The sequence below is a fragment of the Archocentrus centrarchus genome, chromosome 5, assembly GCF_007364275.1.
Source record: "Archocentrus centrarchus isolate MPI-CPG fArcCen1 chromosome 5, fArcCen1, whole genome shotgun sequence".
NCBI classification, from domain to species: Eukaryota; Metazoa; Chordata; class Actinopteri; order Cichliformes; family Cichlidae; genus Archocentrus; species Archocentrus centrarchus.
The window spans coordinates 18451324-18471331 of record NC_044350.1 but is presented as its reverse complement, the minus strand read 5'-3'; the positions used below and the strand labels follow the sequence as shown (position 1 = coordinate 18471331).

Sequence of the window (20008 nt, the reverse complement as noted above, 5' to 3'; positions counted from 1 at the left end):
AAAATGCCCTTACAACTATTTAAAACTACTGTAAATATTTTATTAAGTATTAAAATATCTCATAAATATTCCGTGAAGGGGTGTAAATAAAATAAAGAAAGTACATCATTACATATTTATTCTTTACTTACTGAAGAGATGATTTTTAAGTAAGAGACAGGGTTTTTTTCTTTTCTGGAGCTGATTAGTTTATGTGCAGATGAGTAGCAGCTGTGTAATCAAGAACACAGACCTGATAAAGGACCACTTCACTTCCTGATCAGCCCAAAGATGACTGCTTTGACTAAGATCTGCTTGAAAAGGCCTCTGCTTGAAAACGAAAAAGGAAAAAAAAAAAAAAGAGCTGAACTGGAGAACTGCTGAAAATCCTACTGGTGTCTTTGTGCTCTCAGTAATGGCATTGCTTCCATTGTTCCTCATCAAACAATGAAAGATTTTTTTTTCACCTACAGCTGCTTACAAAAACTCAAATAGTGTCGGCATTTGAGTGTGTGGGCCGGGTCGCTCGGAGTCCAGTTTGAGTGGCACTTACTTATTCTTGCACAGTTGTGGGTGTTGGAGCTGTACCGCAGGTGCTTTTAGTGTGAATCAGCAGAGAGGGAGTGAATATGTGAGTGGGTGAAGTGGGCGTATTTTTGTCCACAGTTAGCTACATTCATTTGCATCAGTTGATGAGGGTTAGACCCCGATGAAGAAAGCTATCTGAATATGATGCAGCATTTTACAGTTTAAGCTGTCTGTCTTAATCTGTTTGATCAAACAAAGTCTTTTAGGCAGGTTATACATGATGTATTTTCCTCTGTTCGACTCCTGCTGCTGTTCATCAGTTTCTACCTTTGATGGGGCTCTCTCTGTGTGTGTGTGTGTGTGTGTGTGTGTGTGTGTGTGTGTGTGTGTGTGTGTGGGTGTGGGTGTGGGTGTGTGTGTTAAATTGCTCACCCTGTCTGTTTCAGGTGGGTGGCTAAGTGCTGTATAGTTGTGATTATGTGTGTAAAGAAAGGTGGATGGACAATCTGTGCAAGGTTTATGTGTTAATGGTGCATGTGCGTGCGTGCTGGGCAACTGTTGGACTGTAGGCGTCACCAGATGGTGGCAGGACAGAAAATGGAAGAAAAAAAAAAAGCATATAACAGCCATCATCGTTGTTGTTTTTCAGAAGTATGGAGTGAATGATTTGGCTCTGTTATCTTGCTTTAGCTCTCACACATGGTTCTCTTAAACCACCCAGCAGGAGGGATGCTCCTCTTTTCAAACACTCTGTCTCTCTGTGTGAATGTGACTTATAGTAGGAATCCTGGATGCGTTTGTGTTGATCATTCAGGAGCTAACTGCTGACCTCCACCCCCCTGTGATGGGATTTTTTTTTATTTTCTCTCTTTGCTAATTCACTCAGCTATTGAGAATGCATTTGTGGGCTTTTAATGTGCAGACATGGTTTGCAAGAAAAATATTCACACTCCCATTTATAAATCACCACACACTAGTGTCTGAAATGAACTCCTGCCAACCGCTGAAAGCCACTAGGATTTTCCTCTGAGAGACTGCATGAATAAGAATGTTACCAGACACATGGGCTATTTTTTTTTAAAAATCACATCATTTGCATGTTGTTGTGTAAAGATGTAACAGCCTTGCTTTTTCCTCTCCTGATAAACATACATTAGCTCTGGGCGTCAGTCGATACAGATTCCCTGAACCGACTCCACTGCTCTCTTTTTCTCAGGTCTAACTACCTCACTGTGGACCTTTTGTCTTTATTTAGCAGTCAGTGTTGTAGAGAGATGCACAACACATAAACACCTCACCCTTAGTTTCTGTTTCTTTATGTGGTTTGCCCACTGGAATCCCTTTTTTTTTTTTTTAAATATAAAAAGAACAGGGATACAATGACCTTAAAAATTCAGTTAATTTTTGCTTTAATTGATAGCAGACAGTTGGGACGTGAAAGAAAATGAAGGGACATAGAGATGCTTACTGATCTTATCTCTGTGTGAGAGGTGTGTGTGTACGTACCCAGATGACAGATACAGCCAGAGGTCATGTATCTGTTGAGTTATCGATCACTTTATCTCATTGTTCCCGAGTGGTTGCTTGCTTTAGCCGAAGCACTTTGCATATCACTCTGACCTCCTCCCTGTTACAGACAGGATTCCTGTTTGTACTCTGATAGCGGATTTTACTCTCAGTTTCTCTGAGTTTTGCATTTTCGGTGTGTCCGGAGGGATCCACCCACCTGCTCCCGTTTCACTGAGGAGGAGTGCTGATGCTCTTCTGTTACCTAGCAGCTCGGAAACACCCAGCTTTAAGGTCCCTGAGGAAACATCCCCTGCAGGAGCGGTTTGCACACAAGGGCGATGCAGGGTTGTACTACAACCAGATATGTTTTTTAATGTATTTACACTTTCCATGTCATCATGCTTGCCATGCAAACATTCAGTTTTAAACTTTATCCAACAAAAGAAAGTGATCAAATATGCATTTTTATTGCTAATTGTTCTCAGATAAAGTGCGGCTTAATGTTGTTTTTGTGTACCAGGAGAGTAAATCTCAGCCATAAGGAGTAGGTGTTGTTTACTGAGATAGCCACACAATTATTAGGTTATTTTGTCATGTTTGTTTTTCAGGGGCACATTTAGTTTTTTGGTTGTCTCTCAGTGCGAAGATCCTGTGGGATTTATGACTATCTGGAAATACTTTAAACCCATTTTGCAGATAAATTATCAGAGAAAAACATGAAAACATAAATCAGGAAAAAAAGGCAGAGGTGTTAATATCCTATTTTGTATTCTATGATGCTATTTGCTTTTAAGCTTTTAGTTCATTTTTACACTTTGATGTTGCGAAAGTGATGTGTGCCTATTTTATCTATAAAGTTTGATTATAATTATTAGCAGAAAAGCTTATCTACAAGGCTTGTCAATAATAAATAAAGACTATATAATGTAAATATTTAGATGTATTAACCAAAAGCAGAAAATGAAGGAGCCCAGTGTTTCCTCCTGTCTAAATAAAAGCACGATCTCTGAGGTGTCTCTTCAATTTGCTGCTTAATGATTCATGCCGGCAGCAAACAGAGAGTGTGGGCACTGGATTGGACTTAGGGCGGTGCGTAAACAGAGCAGAGGAGACGTGTCTGAATTATTGATCGGGACATTGTGTGGAATTGTGACTGTGAGCCCATCCCTGCCCCACTGTGCCGCTCACCTGGCAACAGAAAGCTGCTGATCGGAGCACCTGTGGTGGAGGCACCTCCACAGGGAGCAAGTGAATACTAAGAGGCATTTTACCTCAGATCAGTGAGACTCATCTCAACAAATTGCCACCAAAATGTTCTGAATAATGTGTTTTTCTACAGCAAAGAAAACCTCTGGGACTTTTCTTCAGTGTAGCTCTGTCTGCCAATGCTGTGTTTGACCGCAGTGAGTGCTTAAAGAAACTATTGCCTACAGCAAGTTGCTGAATTAATAACAAGGTAGCCAGCAGTGTAACAGGAAGGTTTTATTTTACAGCTGGCTGGCCGGCCAGCAGTGGCTGTTTGTCATCAGGAAGCATCAGTAAGAACATGACAGCTAATAGTTGCAGGATGACAGGGTGGAGCGGCTGTTAGGCTTCTCTCCATCTGGAACAGAGCACCCTGACAGATTCTGACTTTCTACCACTTCAAGAGAGAGTGTGCTTATAAAGTGCTCAGTGATGGTTCGAGCTAAAGACAGTTTGTCAGTGCAAGTAAGAAGTACAGTAGTGGTGAGAAAATACACTGTTGCCCAATTTTGAGGTATTTTACTTATTTTTTCCATTTCATGACACTCTATATTCCTTTTACTCCACGGCTACTCAATGTTTGAGTAAAAGAAAGTAAATTGAGTAAATTAGGAATTTGTTTTCCCTGTGAACTTCCCCGTTAGCCTTCACATTTATTCTGCAACCCTTTGAAGGGCCCTGAGCCCCAGTTCTGATACCAAACGGCTCGACTAATTACAGCAATTGAAGGCTATACTTACATGTAAATGCTTGTGCATAGATAATAAAATAAGTTGCAGTAATTTTACTTTTCAACAACTCTGGGACTGGATTTTACAGTTGTGGTCAGACGTTTTCATCTACTCATCATCACTGGGCATGAATGTCAGGGTTTTTTTTGGGCTTTTAATGAATTCTTTGAACTGTTCTTTTTCCAGGGTGGAATGATTGTACAAGCTCAATTATATTTGGTTAAATGTCCCTCCAAGTTGTACCTTGGCCAGACACTTTTGGTAGCAATTAACAAGCTTCTGGCATAATTCAAGCTGGATATTTCATTCCAAAACCAGTTTTGATGTGTTTGGGATTGCTGTCCTTTTAGAACCCTGCAACTGTGTCCAAGTTTCAGCCATCTAGCGCTTAGTTTGAAGTGAAGTTGAAGTTTTTGGAGGTAGTCCTCCTTCTCCATGGTTCCATCCACTTTGTGCAGTGTACCAGTACCACTGGCAGCAAAACAGCCCCAGAGCATGATGCTACCACCACCATACTTGACAGTTGGTCCAGGTTGGTCTTAGGTTTGAAAGCCTCACTTTTACTCCTCCACACATCCCTCCTGTCATTGTGGCCAATTAGCTCAATCTTTGTCTCGTGTGACCATAAAACTTTTCTCCAGAAGGCATTTGGTTTGTCCATGTGGGCAGCTGCAAATTTCAGTCGAGCTTGAAGGTGTCGATTTTGGAACAGGGCTTCTTTCTTGGTCAGCACCCTCTCAGTCCATGGAGATGTAAAATTCGCTTCACTGTGGACAGTGATGCTGGTGTTCCAGCAGATTCCAGTTCATGGCAGGTTTGAGCCTTGGTTATTTCTGGGTTGTTCCTGAACATCCTAACCAATTTCCTCTCACCTGAGGGTGACAGTTTGGGTCTTCCTTCAGATTTTGGCAAAGTGGTGTCATCCAAATAACTTGTGCTTATGTACAATTGTTTGAACTGATGATCTTGGAATCTGCAATTGTTTAGAAATGGCTCCGAGAGACCTTCCCAACTTGTGTAAATTTACAGTTCTGCTTATCAAATCTTCACCGAGCTCCTTGGAGTTCCCCATTGTTCTGAGTATTGGTCAGTCCAATGAGTGCTGTCAAACAAATCCTTGTCATGGTAGCAAAGAGAAACTACCAGTTGTAGTCAATCATGGACCCTAATAAGACCTTAGTAGGCCTTGGCCTTGTCAAGTTAAAAGACATGGTAGAATCTTCAGCACCACTTATTAAAAGATTTAAATGAGTTTTTGTATATATTTGAACTTGTATGTATACTTTTGACCCTGTGTGGATTAGAAAAAAATCCAAAGTCAACTCAAACTTGTGCACCCAATTCTTGTTTCATTAAATATGTATTCTGTACAGTCATTCCACCCTGGGAAAAGAACAGTTCAAAGAAATCAGTAAAAGCTCAAAACTACCCTGACATTCATGTTCATGAGTGTATGTAAAAATCTGACAACAACTGTAAATATAGAAAATTTATTTGTATTTTTACACTGAGCTATTGACACTTTCACTTAAGTATAAGATTTGAGTACTCTAATCACTGAATTCATTATTATGAAAAAGAAACTTTGAATAAATTCAGCTGGTATAATATGTTGAGTGTTTTCTTAAAAATCAGTCATTAAATCTGAGATCTAGCTAAATAGATGAATCAAATTGTGTTGGGAAAGCATATATATCGGCTAAAAATGGGCCCAAAATGTTGTTTCTCAACATTAATCTCTGCCTTCTGAATGTGCCTCTTCTCTGTTAATCAATAAATGTTTAGGCAGCGTCTGAATTTCCTGAGACTGAACAGCAATAAAACAAAGAAGTGAGCTTTCTGTGGACTGTGAATGGAGTGATTAATAGTCAAAGAGTAAATAAAAGGCCTGTGTATCAGTGGTGCTGGATAAAGATGTGAGCTGTGTGTGTGCCAGTGTTACAGTAGTGCTGCACGCAGCGGAAGTCTTCCACACTTAGTGGCTTAGTGGCTTTGACACAAATTCCTGCTCACCCATGGGAGAGCGAGCAGTCTCGCCTCAGCAACCGCTGCAGCCTCCCGTTCCGAAGAGCTAGACAAATGGCACATGCGAGAGGGACAGCACGGCAGAGAAGGATGAAGACTTGTTCACGGAGACACAATATACTGTCTGTCGCTGTCCCACTGCTACCCTGCTCCTTCCCTTCACATTGATCACAGTTCAAGTGTCCCTTTACTGGCCCCATGTGACCTGTAGCCCCTCACAGTTCAGCTCTGTAGATCTGGGACTGCAACTAACAATTATGTCATCATTGATTAGACTCTCAGTTAATCCATGAACTATAGTTTTTCCTGGCTAGGAATGGACCTTTGCTTCCATGACTACATACGTAAGTAGGCTCAGTCCATGTGCAGTATACTCGTTGAGTCTGAGCTTGCTTACTTAGGAAAAATCTATACATTTGACTTTTTCATGATAATTTGTTAATCACAAAATTTTGCCCTAATGAAACTCCATTTAACAAAGCAGGTAAACTCTCTAAGTCCTAAAACCAACAAAAATATTAACTTTGTTTTATTTTTACTTTGGAAATTACTTTATTGATTGTCAGCATTGCTGTTGAGTTATTTTCTATTGATCAGTTTATTGATTAGTTGATGTCTTGCTTCAGCCCTGTGGTCGATGGTGTGTGTAGTGTTTTGGTTTGCCTGACACACTCATCCTGAAGCAACCCACTATAAAATTTTGCCAAACCCCAGTGAATCAAAATGGCTTATTTTGGAGAGGACTTTCTATAAATTAGATTTTCAAAGGTAAGCACGTTTTTTAATTTCAAGTCATGAACTCACCAAGTGTCTGGAAGGTGTGAAAAAGCAGGGAATGATCACCATTAGGCACCTCAGTCTGCGGCAGAAACTGCAGTCATTTGTTTGGCGGCTTCAGAGTCTGAATGCACTTCCAGCTCACTGCTTTTCAGCCATCGTGTCGTTCTGCTGAATATAATTCAGCACAAACTGCAGCCTTATTCCCAGAGGGAGCAGAGGGAGTCATGCTGGGTGTGACACAGAGGAAAGAGAGACTGAAACTGCAGGCACTATCAAAGAGAAGCCAGTGTTCATGATTTCCTCTGATATACTTTGTAAACAGTGTTTTTCATTTATTTTTCAGTGAATATGTTTCTTTGTAAGGGGTATTTATGAGCTGATATGAGGTGTTACACTTGTGTAATGGCTTATATAGAAAAGTTGCAATGACAGGAAAAAACCCATACAGCACTGTGGCGTCCCAGATGGTATGCCTACTTGTCACAAGATATGAATTTTCATTTCCCTCCACTTTCCTTTTTCTATCCATCTCCAGGTGAGCGCTGCGAGCTGTCGTCCCGCTCAGGCCGCTGTGCACCAGGAGTCTGCAAAAATGGGGGCACCTGTGTGAACCTGCTGGTTGGTGGCTTCAAGTGCGAGTGTCCACTGGGAGGCTACGAGAAGCCCTACTGTGAGATGACCACACGAAACTTTCCCCCGCACTCCTTCCTGACCTTTAAGGGCCTCCGCCAGCGCTTTCACTTCACCCTCTCTCTCACGTAAGCTTTTCGTCCTCCTCCCTGCAACCAGCTCCAGCTCACCTGCGCCACCTGCTCTGCACCATAGCTCTGTGATTCACTCTTCATCCACCCCCACACCCTGTGTCTGTATGCATACTCACCAGCTCTCACCTCCACTGAAGTGTGCTCCCCCACCTCACATTTATATAACCATAATGGTGTTTAATAGCAGTAATGGGCTCACTGAACAACAGCCATCTCCTGTAGAGCCACTTTAACATCAGAGTATATGCTGTGAATACAGAACCACTGCTCAAACATACTTTATGTTTGGCCTGTGTGCTCTGCACAGGCATTCAGTCTGAGAAGTAAATGTTAGAAAGAAGGTGACCTAAAGGAGCTAGGCTTTGGGAGAGGAGCCCTGCATAACATGAGGATGTTAATCCAACTGCCAAGAGTGAGTCTGATCTTATTACAGTCAGTGTCACTGGTCACTATGAGCTGTGAGTCAGCAGCTGGCCTATTTTAGCACAGTCTCCCCTCACCAAGGCAAAGACTAGGAGGCTGGAAAATGTGCAACAGCATTACTTAGACTTAACCACCCTTTTAAATTCAATTTTTAGAATTGTTCTGCAGTTTTTGTTTGTTTGTTGGTTTGTTTGTTGGTTTGTTTGTTTGTTTGTTTGTTTGTTTGTTTGTTTTGGGGGGGGTCACAGTTCCTGGCTTTCTTTCCCTGTTGTTAGAAAGAAGTAATCACATTACTAGAAGAGGTAATATTTCTAGATAAAAATGTAAATGTAGTCAAGTCAGGTAAACGATTTAAAATCCCCAAATCACAAATTAGTCTCACAGGGTCTGTTCAGCGACATTTATAAAAAACACTTTTCTTAGATCTTTAGCATGTGTATGAAAAAAGCACTACAAAAAACATCCACTACATCTTGCATATTAAAATATATCAGTGTGTGCTTGGCTCTTTGAAGGAATCATTTAACATGGTAGCTTCACATTAGCTGATTAGAAGACTGATGCTGTTTCTGAAAGCTATACTAATATGTAGCTAAAACTAGCATTTCTGGTTTACGTCACTTTTTATCAAGTTGCATTGCCGCTCAGCTAGCTGTTAGCAAGTAGTTCCACACAAACATGAAAAACCAATAAAACCAATTACTAGGAGGTTTTTGGTGCAGCACTTCTTTGTAACTGATTTGGACCAGGATGAGCAAGCAACTTCCAGGAACCACTACCAATCAGTCGGGAATATACATGTTTCCTTAGCAACCAGTGGTTGTTACACGTCCAATATGGCAGAGAAATCTCGAACAATGAATGTACGACATCACGTAAGAAACCTCATGTGAGAAAACTCAATAGGAGCATAACCAGAATACAACCAGTTGAGTCCAGTCCCCTACTGCAAAGAGACGCGTTACAGACAAGTTGTGCTCATTGGCACAGACTGACTCAGACTGATTGCAACGTGTTGGTAATCTGTCTGTGTTTATAAATAAGGCAGCATTTTTTTTGCAAACCTTCTCTAATCTGTCAGAGAGTGCTTGTAGTCAGTTCAAATCAGATCACAGTTGTTTGGAGAAAAGTTGCCTCCCACCGGGCAACCTGTGCAATTACCTTGCAAATGAAAGTGGGCACTCAGAGGTTGAGGATGAGCCATGCTCCATTTCACGGCAACCAGTTGGTCACCAAAAAAAAAAAAAAAATCAATGCAATCACTGATCGACACCAAGTTTTTATAGTTGCAAGGAGGTTCTCATCCTATTTCTACTCTAGTATGATTAAGCCATTACCCTTATTATTTGAATACATCATTTTGTAAAATATTGCACAAATAAGATATAAATACCAATCAGTGAAGGACAAGGCAACCCGTATCCCCCTGTTAGCTAATGTGGCTTTATCGATGTCCTCAATATGCTGTAGCAAATATGCACATTTGCCATTACCTAACATAAAGGTAGGACTAAAAAAGTGTGGTTTACAATTCAAAAGCAGGCTCCAAAGAAGTTCAGACTGTTTTTTTGTTTTTTATTTTTAACGTTTGCCTGAGGATTTAACAACATAAGTAATGTCAACTTTGTCAGTGCTAGCACTGGCACTTTCTCTGAGAGCTAGAGGGGAGACCTTAAACTATAATTAGCATTTAGCAAAAATAGGAATGATTTGAGCCCAAGATTCACTTTTTTTATATACAAAAAGAAAAAGCTAAGCTACAAACGTCTCATGTATATTTCATGAAGCTCTGTTAAGTTTTACCTCTTGGAAGGTCTTATATCTTAAGTTTTTATTTCCCCTTATGACAGTCCTTGTATGGATAATAACACTTATAGTTTTCCCTCAGGAGATGCACTGTGGCATCTGTGAATGTATTCTTTTCTCCTTTCTTGTCACATGTCCTCATTAAAGGTATTTTGACATATGGGTGCATTTTTCCTTCATCTACAGTCCACCAGAATTAGTGTTCAAGATAACAGCAAAAATTAAACCAAAATCTTTTAATGTCTTCTGATTATTTAAATCGTGAAGAAGGGAGGTGTTTTAGAGATGAAGAGATGAGCTGTGAATACTGAACGCATGCAAAAACAGCAGGACCTGCTGTCTGCACGAATCCTCCGTGTGATGAAACTAAATCAATGATAAAAGCTGTCCATTCTGTTTGATATGTGTCACAACAAGTGACAACAAGTATCACCTGTGGGATGGTATCACAGAGAATATGTCCTGACATTTTGCTCAGCTCACAATGGCTGCTAGTGGAAATAATATACCCCCTTTGAGCTTTCTGGACTGGACCATTTCTTTAAGCAGGGTTCAGATGACAATCTCTTTTTTTTTTTTTTTTTTTGATGGAGAACTGCTCAGACCAGTTTTCAAAGCCATCTACATTTCACATGTGTGTCAGAGAAACTGTGAAGTAGCTGCTGTGCCATTACTGAGAGCTTGTGGCAGGTGAGGTCAACAAGTGGCTCTGTTACCTGAGCCTGCACTGATTGGGTTTCTTCCAGAAAGAGCTTCTGTTATGACAAATGGCTCAGGATGTGGAGCTTGTTCCCTCAGTGCGATGACTGATTTTAGGTTTGCAGTGCAGCAATCGTGGCTGACATTTCAGTAACTGGCTCAGAACGACTAAGATTTAAATAGGTTATGTAGTGTAGTATTTGTCAAACTAATGTTTTTCTTTGGGGGGGGGGGGGGGGGGGGGTATTAATCTTTTTAATATTGTCTGTAAGTGAACAAATGTACAGGTCACAGTTTACACCCCAGGAGCATGCTAAACATGAATATACAACCATGTGAGCTGCTCTGTGAGGTTAATGTTCATTGGGTGAGGTTTACCATCTGTCTCAGCATGCGTTCCAGAGACTGATCTGCACTTGAAATCGCTGTGGACCAAATATTTATTTTAACCACTCATTCTGGCTTGTAGCACCTTTAAAACATGTCTATAGGAGAATGTCTGCAACAAACTGGTTCTGCTGCAAAAGTTAAAATTTTTACTAATGTAACTCTAGTGCGCATATGTGCATATCTCCCTAAATGTGCAAACCAAACACTGGTTGTGTTTGGGGTGACCTGAGTAGTGACTGTACTTTAGTCTGTTTTGGCTTATTGCCCTCTGCCCTGGTGAATGTGTAAACATTTCCTAATTCGCTGCCATGTGATTGGCTGATTAGATATTTAAACAGGCAGCTAAACAGGTGTACCAAATAACAAAAAGTGGCCAGTGAGTGTATGAAAGTATTACATCAGTTAATTTCATTAATTTCTGTTTCTTTCTTTCACACTTCGACACTGTAACATCAATGAGGGGATCGTTTCTTTTCCTCTTCACTTCACACATCCTCTGTATCGCAGCATGTTATCATAGCGTGACATGGTTCCCCACATAAGGGGAGTCTGGTTGTTATTTTTACTGATGGGTGCCTAATGTGACACGCAGTGATGCCCGTGGAGTCAGTATTTAGTTCTGGCTGATTACCCTCATAGTTCAGAGGGCTCAGGGGGGCATTGTGGAGCAGCCTTTTAAATCGATACGTCAAAAACGAAGGACCGCTGAAGAGACTCTAGAGTGGAGATAATAACTCGCTTTGGCATTCTCTATTTTTCACTGCATGTTTAGAAGGAGTCTGACTGCACTGTCTGTACTCTCTCCACCATCATTATCAGCCGGCGCATCCGCATCCTCTTTTCTCTGAGGTCGTGATTATCGTTTCTCCCAGTAAGCAGGTCAGTGGTGCCATGCCCCCTGGCTGCTCTTCAGCTGAAGAATACTGCACAAAAAGCATCATATACAGCACCCCCCCTCAATCCCTGAAGACTTTTTGGGGGGATGGGGGTGCATCCTTACTGTAAAGAAAAGGCTTAGAGGGAGGCAACAACTCGATTTGGGCAGAGGAAAATTCTGAGATTGACCTTTGTCAAAGAAATATTTCGTTAGTTCTTTTGAGGAAAATTTAAGCCGAATATCAATCGAGTAAATGACCAGAATATTCAGATGCCAGAAAGTCACACATTCTTCTCAGTTGGCAGATTTGCACAGGAGACCCATTGTTGGTTCCCCTGTGGGATGGATAATGAATGAATCTGGCAATTAGCGCTGGATCTTATTTGTTATGGCACACTTTTAAATATCTCAGTGACCCATTTCCACAGGATCAGATTTACGACCGCAGCTGACAGGTAAACGCACGTTATTTTTAAACCATGTGCTTTGATCACACACAGACAAAGAACCGCCAACTCTTTGCACCTGGACTCTGAACTATGTGTCCATATGTTTTGAAAGGTGCGTTAGTATGCGAGGATCATCCAACACAACGACCCTCTGCTGTCTCTCGTTGCACCATCAAGATGGAAACCGAAATCTGAAAATGAAGCTGTGGTTATGGCAGTGGCAGCGGTCGAGACTCCCTTTGTGAGGAAAGATCATTTGTAGCTGCTGTTGTCATTACTCTGAGTTGTCTTACGGGGTGCATCTTCCTTACTTGCAGTAGTGTTTTCCCCCACCCTGCTGCTTTGACATTGCCCTAGTTTTCTGTTTCTGCGTTGCAGTGTGTCATTTAATGTGGCTCTGCTTCTATTTGCGGCATGCTGATTCCTTGACTGTCTGTGCTTCAAATATGACTTTTTCTGACTCGGGCTAATGCACATGATTAACCGTATTATCTGTTTGATGATAGTTTTAAAGCCTTGTTACATTTTTGAGCTCATCTTTATGATTGCAAGCTGCACGCCATGCTGCATTACTAACGGTTTCCCTCCTTAGTGAAAGAAAGCAAGGTGATTCAGGCAGGGTTGTATGAATCTTTTTAAATGGGTCAAACCAGACCCCTGCCCTCTTTCTTTTCTCTGTTAGCTGAGAGTACAATCATGGCACCCTGCATGCCTTTTGTCAGACATTGTGTTGTTTGGTGTCTTTATGTTTAAAGGCTGCAACATAAAAGACAAATTCCATGCAACAAAATTCCTACTTTTGAAAAGATATAGTAATAGTTTTTAGTTGGATTCATTTATTGCACATTTTTTGGACTTTATTTCCATGGCATATTAATATGCATATACACTTACAGCACACTCTGACTTCTTCCATAAGAGAGTAAGTAGCAACCAGGTGCTGCAAATCAAATGCAGTTGATTAATTGATTAATTGTCAGCAAGTGTGAGCACCTCTATAAAAGCAGAGGTTTTCGCAGTTTGCTGGTCTGGAGCATTCAATTGTGTGTTAACACAATGCCAAGGAGGAAAGACATCAGCACTGATCTTAGAGAAGCAGTTGTTCGTGAACCTCAATCTATGAAGAGTTTTAAGGCCATTTCAAACAATTTGAAGTCCATCATTCTGAGTGAGAAAGATTATAGACAAGTGGAAAACATTTACGGCAGTTGCCAATCTTCCCAGGAGTGGACGTCCTGGCAAATTCACCCCAAGGTCAGACCGTGCAATGAGAAACTGCAAAAAAACCCAAGACACTGCCGGCCTCAGTTAGCATGTTTAAATGTTAAAGTTCCTGACAGAACAGTTAGCAAAAAGACTGAACAAGTATGGTTTGTTTGGAAGGGTTGCTAGGAGAAAGCCTCTTGTCTTTAAAAAGAACATGGCAGCACAGCTTCGGTTTGCAAAGTTGAATCACAGCAAACCACAAGACTGCTGGATCATAATAGATGAAACCAAAGTGGAAATAATGCACAGTACTAAACCAACGAAAGCATATCAGCACAAACCCCTCACACCAGCTGTCAAGCACAGTGGTGGTGGTGTTTGGTGTTTTGCAGCCGAGGGACCCTGGAGTCACTGAACTCCTCTGTATGCCAAAGTATTCTGGAATCAAATGTGAGGCTGAAAACTAAAGCTTGGCCAAAATTCTCAAGCACAGCAACAAATCTACAGCAGAATGAAAGTGTTGCAAAGATCCAGTCAAAGTCCAGACCTCAACTCAGCTGAAATACTGTGGCAGGACCTCAAGAGAGCTGTACATTAACAAATACCCACAAACCTCAATGAACTACAACAATATTGCAAAGAGGAGTGGGCCAAATTCCTCCACAACTATGTGAGAGACTGATAATGTCATACAGAAAATAATTACTTCAAGTTATTGTGGTTCTACAAGCTACTGAATCATGAGGTGGAATTTCACAAGCCTGCGGAGTGACCTGTGAAAGCTTTCTTTTTCACAACTATTATTTGTAGGTGTGTGGGATGAAAATATAGTTCAATAATCACATTCATTTTCCTTAAGTAACTAGTGACCCAGAATTAATTTTAAGGCATGTAGGCAATATTTGCTAAAGGAAGATTTCACCCCTAAAGACCCTGTTTTGTCTTTTTTCAGGTTTGCCACCAAAGAGCCCAATGGTTTATTACTCTATAACGGCCGCTTCAATGAAAAGCACGACTTCATTGCAATGGAAATTATCAACGAGCAGATACAGCTCACCTTCTCTGCAGGTAGACAAGTTCTTTATCAATGTGGTGTCCACAAAATACTATTTTAATTTTCATATCCTTGAGTCTGTGCAGTCATTCACCTCTTTGTATCCCAGGTGAAACCAAGACCACAGTTTCCCCCTACATCCTCGGAGGTATCAGCGATGGCCAGTGGCACACGGTCGAGGTTCACTACTACAACAAGGTTCGTGTGAACTCTTAATTTTGCTTCTTTAATTTAAAGCAGTGGTTCTCAGACTTTCCCAGGCATAACCTCGTTCCAGAGCTGAAAAGGTTTACACACCCACCTCACGATTTTTATTAATCAGTAACCACACAAAGGTGAATTCCTCCCATGCCAGCTAATCACTAAGAGTAGGGCAGACCTTTCATGCATATAGCAGGAGGGACTTCACAAACCAAAGGGAAAATAAACAGGAGTTAAACAAGCACAGTCAACCATCCCTTTGTTTTGAATAGCATTTTTCTTGTGAAAAATTCACTCCTTTGGTCATTATTTATTATTTCAAATACCTTTGCTTAATCATGAAAAGCAGTGACCTGTTGGGGTCAGTCACTATAAATTTATGCTGTGTATTAAAACTGTTTTCACACATCAGCTCCAGACAGCATTGAGGGAATCAGGTCAGGATATTGTCTGAAGTCCTTTCTCTTGTAATGTTCATAGTTAGGGCTGGATCAGGTGACCCTGAACCCTCCCTTAGTTACACTGCAATAGGCCTAGGCTGCTGGGGGCTTCCCATAATGCACTGAGCACTTCTTCTTTACTCACCTCTTTTCACTCTCTGTGTTTATACCCCACTCTTTATTTAATCATTAGTTATTAATCTCTGGTTCTCTTCCACATTGTGTCTTGTCCCGTCTTCCTCCCCTCACCCCCACTTGGTCGCGGCAGATGACTGCCCCTCCCTGAGCCTGGTTCTACCGGAGGTTTCTTCCTGTTAAAAGGGAGTTTTTTCTTCCCACTCTCACCAAGTGGAAATACTTAGTTTGGTTCAGGCGAGGGGTGCTGCCTGTTTAGATGTGACGCCCGGTCACTTACTCCAAACAGTTACCTGCTCTGTTCTGACGTGGGTACAATCAAGCATCACACAGGAGCTGGCAGGTTAGGAAACATTTAATGTATGTTCTGACAGATTCAGACAAATGTACCCCCTTCAGGTAATGTCTAGAAAAATACAGTGCTGCAGTACATGTGTGAAAACTGCTTTTCAGAAGCAGAAACATAAAAGTAAAGATCAAACACATCATGCTGAGCAGCAAATATTGTGTCTATACTTTCTGTTTGATGCCCTCTTTATAAAAACAACAGTCTCTTGAGTTGGTTCAGTCGGCACTCAACTGCAAAACCATAAATCATTTATCAAAACAGGAAAAGGTGCTTCTCTTCTTCTTTTAAACATCATACATGTTCATGAAGAGCAGAAATAAACTCTTGATATCAAAAAGATAAGAATAAGGTGATTCAGGAAACCGGTTAAGGAGAAATGAAGGGGGGCTGGGGATAGGAAAGTATATATCAGGTGATTAACTCCAACCAGGCTGAGTTACTGATGACATCTGGAGTGAAATCAGGAGTTCTGATGCTCTGCATTTGGCAGACTGTAGTTTTCCGGTAGAGCTGGCAGCAGGGATAACTGGCAGCTGATGCTCTTCCTCAGCGTTCTTCAGGATGCTCACAGAGGACTGACTGTAGTGGGTCTAAACCAGTGTGCAGACAGGAAGCTGCGAGCTGTGTAAGTTGGTTGTTCTGCCGCGCTGTCAGACTAAAGAGTCGCTGCTGACAGGTTGATGATCTGGAAGAGAGCCAGCATGCCAAGCAGGCACTGATGGAGGGAGAGACACAGATGAGAGAGCAGAGGTGGTGAATTAATGAGTGGGGAGGCCAATATTTTTCCAGACATACTCAGATTGGACTAATATGTTTGACTGGTACATTCCTCTATAAGAATCTCACAACAACTCAATCAGTGGAGGAATTTATGGAGCTGTTGTCTCACTACTTTCCCACCCAGGACCACCACACAGGATGTCACATTTTAGTCTATTGAGGAAGTCACTTTGCATCATAAAGATGTTGCCAGGCAACACCCCCGCAGTGCATATCTTCTATTCAATGCGTATAATAACACGGCCATGTTAGATTTTAGCCAGCTGTCCTGATAAAAGGGACATCTTGTCGACTTTTGGATGAAAACTTGTTGATTCTTTTGCTACAAACATTATTGTCTCATTAATCAAATTGATAACAAAAAGTCTACCAACTCTGGATCTGTTGCTGATTCTCGTACCTTTTAAATCTGTAAAAGTGCTGCATGTTTTAGTATAATGTTTGATTTTTGCATGAACAGTAGCAGCTTTCTGATGCCTAGAAATGCAGCCTGTGGATATGTAATCTGAATTCCAGTTTGATTAAAAAAACCTTCATATTTCTGTGAGAAAAGCTGCTGATCTGGTTTAAACTGCACCTCTGTGTAACTAGAGATGAACGGTTGGCATGTGTAAACTGAAGTATGAAATAACCGAATTAAATTAGTTGAACTTATATACACTGGTACAGTGGTGGATGCTCATATTAAACATGGCCAAAGTTTCAAATAACTAGGTTAGTTTATGTAAAACCTCAGACTGCTCTACATGTTTTATTTCTACTCTTGACTCTGCATGATGTCACTAAGAGCAGAAATCGCCAATGTGGCCAACTGAGGCACACGGCTCTGGCTGTGGGCTTGGCAGCCCCACCCACCTCTTACTCTTTGAACTTTCTGTTTATGAGGGACAGTCAGTCAGAAGAAAGCTGTCTTCCAGGGAGAGTGGCCTTAAAAGGAAAGGAGCTTAAACAAATTATGAACTTTGAAAAACAAAACTACTTTAACAGAGTCCACAAATAACATCGTGGAGCTGGAAACGTATCTTGTATCAAATCAACATGGTCAACATTACTAACAGGTGTCGTCTGTGGTAATACTTACATCTTAAAGTGTATTTTATGCCAGTTCATTAGGGACAACTTGCTAAATTTGATACTCTACTGTAAACATCCTGTGATAAATCCTACCTTCACTAACAATGCCATGTTCAGTGTGTTCATTCGACTGTATGAGGATTTCAAGGGAGAGGCGTTTTTCTCATTTTGCCCACCTGGTTTATATTGATGAATGTAGGTTGCATCATATCAGCCTAATGCAGAGCAGTCAAACTTCTCTATTTGTCAGCTGAGCATGTTCATTATACTGAAAGCCACATTTTCAGTGCTTAATATTTCCAAGAAGTGTGCAGGCTTTAGCTCAGGCTCTAGCTGAACTAATCCTCTCATAGTCCACATCCTGTGAGTCACTGAGGTAGAAACATGGCTCCTCCCTCAGGAGGTATCCCACGGTGGCCCTCTCTGACCCGTCCCTGTCCGCGGGGGGTGGGGCAGGGTGAGTGAGGGAGGAGGGGGGGGCATTTTTAGATTGAAATGTGGCTTTCAGGATGGTGGGGGACTGTGGAGAATGGCAATGACCGCTGCCTTTGTGTTTGCCTCTGCTTCCTTTGGGACCATGGGCAGTGAATGATGCTGCCCCGGGGAAGGTGCCCCTCTCTCTCTTCTCCAGCGAGGACAGAAAGGCAGAGCAGGAGAGGAGCGAAAGGAGTGTAAAGAAAGGCAGAGAGAAGTATTGACTCGGGCTTTGAACGGGGACGCTGCGCTTCAGGGCCAACCCCTCTTGTTGCTATGGTTCTACTAGTCAATCTTAGATCCCATATTTGTGTTGCTCACTGCCAGGCTCCTCCTGCGCCACCCTTGTCACCCTCTATGACAGGGAACTCATATTCCCATAATCCCCTGTAGTGGCTGGTGAGAGCAGCGTTTAAGGCGGTGCAGAGCAAATATGTGCGCTCCGATCAGCTCTGACAGGATGTGTTTTGTGCAGCAGAAAGACGTCCTGACAGACAGTCATTATTGAAAAGTCAATAGCCGTGACTGATGACAGCAGAGGTCAGTGAAAGGAGCGTCCAAGCTGGAGCGCTGCCTGTTTCAGAGCTTTCACAGCGAAGGGAAAACCGTGGAAAAGAGCATGTCGGGTGATTTCACCTTTGGCAATTCACACAACATGTTTGCTTGTTTCATCATCAACAAATTTGTAACAAATTGGTCTCAAGGAGGAAAAACTGCAAAGCAAAAGCCACCTTCAGACTCCCCCCATCCACCCCCCACATTCACCACTGAGCGTATTGTGACTTTCTGTGGGAAAGGTGCTCAATAACAGGGTCCGTTGTGCTGTTCTGTCAACTGAGCTTCACTGAAAATAACAGTTTCAAGACATGCACAAAATGAATTCATCTTCATATTTGACTCAGTATGTTTGAAGTTAGTCAGTCTGGAGAATAGATGGGCAAATGTGGCGACAGTCGTACCAGCAAAATAATTAGCACACCCATGATGAATCGGATTGACCTGTTTACTGTCATGACAAGACATAATGGTTTAAGGATCCTTTCTGACAGTTCTCACCATTTATCACCTCAGTTTGAGGCCCTGTGAGGTCCCTCTCCGTCCATTACTCCCAGTGCAATCAGCACTTAGGTGCTCTGCATTTTAAGTTATATTTCAATGTTTTATTCATCTTTTTTTTAATCTGTGCGCAGGTTTATGCTTTTCTTTGACCATCAGAAAAGGTATTTAGATTAGGTACTTTTTCTGCTGCAGAAACTTGTGGACTGTTGTAGGTCAGCCAACATTTTTGTACATGTTTTGACTACATAGCTTCTCCCTCAGGAGGTTAAATTATTGTATGGTCTTTACCTTACAATATAAAGCACCTTGAGGCAACAATTTGTGGTGATTTGGTGCTATAAAAGTAAAATTGAATTAATTAAACTGCTTGCCAGAGTCATTTTCATTAAAAAAGAAAAGTACCTACGATGCAGAGGATACTTGTGATCAACTCTTAAAAAACTGCTGAATAGTACTTAATGCTGATTGGTTAAACTCAGAACCAGTGCCATCCACCCATTCACTTTCTTCCGCTCATCATATTCAGAGTCATAGGGAGCTGGAGCCTATCCCAGCTGTCCTGGGGCAAGAGGAGGGGTACACCCTTGACAGGTTGCCAGTCGGTCACACGGCCAACGCAGAGAGACTGTCATGCATTGAGTGGAAAACATGGACCCAAAAATGCAGATTTGAAGACTGAGTGAATAAAAAAAAGACCTTTATTGGGGAAATCGTCCAAGTGGCAGCTGAAAATAAAAACTGAAGCCACATGAACCTTACAAGCAGACAACAGGCAGTATAACACAACAAAGAACACAAGCAGACTGAGGCAGAGTGGAGACACCTGGGAAACTATACGCAGCTTAACTAAATCTGATATGGGGAATTAAACTCAACACAGGGCACAAGAGGCAAAGGCTACCAAAGTAAAACAGGAAGTAACTGAATCATGAGAACACCTAACACAGAGATGGAGATTTAAGACACGGGAAACTCAGACACAGAATACTAAGCAATATGAATGTAATAGTGCACCATTCAAAACGCTGGGT

The 20008-nt window shown here is 41.6% G+C and overlaps 1 protein-coding gene across 3 annotated transcripts in view; it reads left to right on the top strand.

Moving 5' to 3' along the window:
• The window catches only part of celsr2 (cadherin, EGF LAG seven-pass G-type receptor 2), a 78255-nt gene that overhangs the window by 33788 nt on the left and 24459 nt on the right, over nucleotides 1-20008 (top strand). For all 3 annotated transcript variants that reach the window (XM_030730435.1, XM_030730434.1, XM_030730433.1), the window contains exons 3-5: nucleotides 7333-7555; nucleotides 14364-14479; nucleotides 14575-14663. In XM_030730435.1, coding sequence (XP_030586295.1) covers nucleotides 7333-7555; nucleotides 14364-14479; nucleotides 14575-14663 — 428 coding nt within the window. The remainder of the gene's footprint in view (nucleotides 1-7332; nucleotides 7556-14363; nucleotides 14480-14574; nucleotides 14664-20008) is intronic.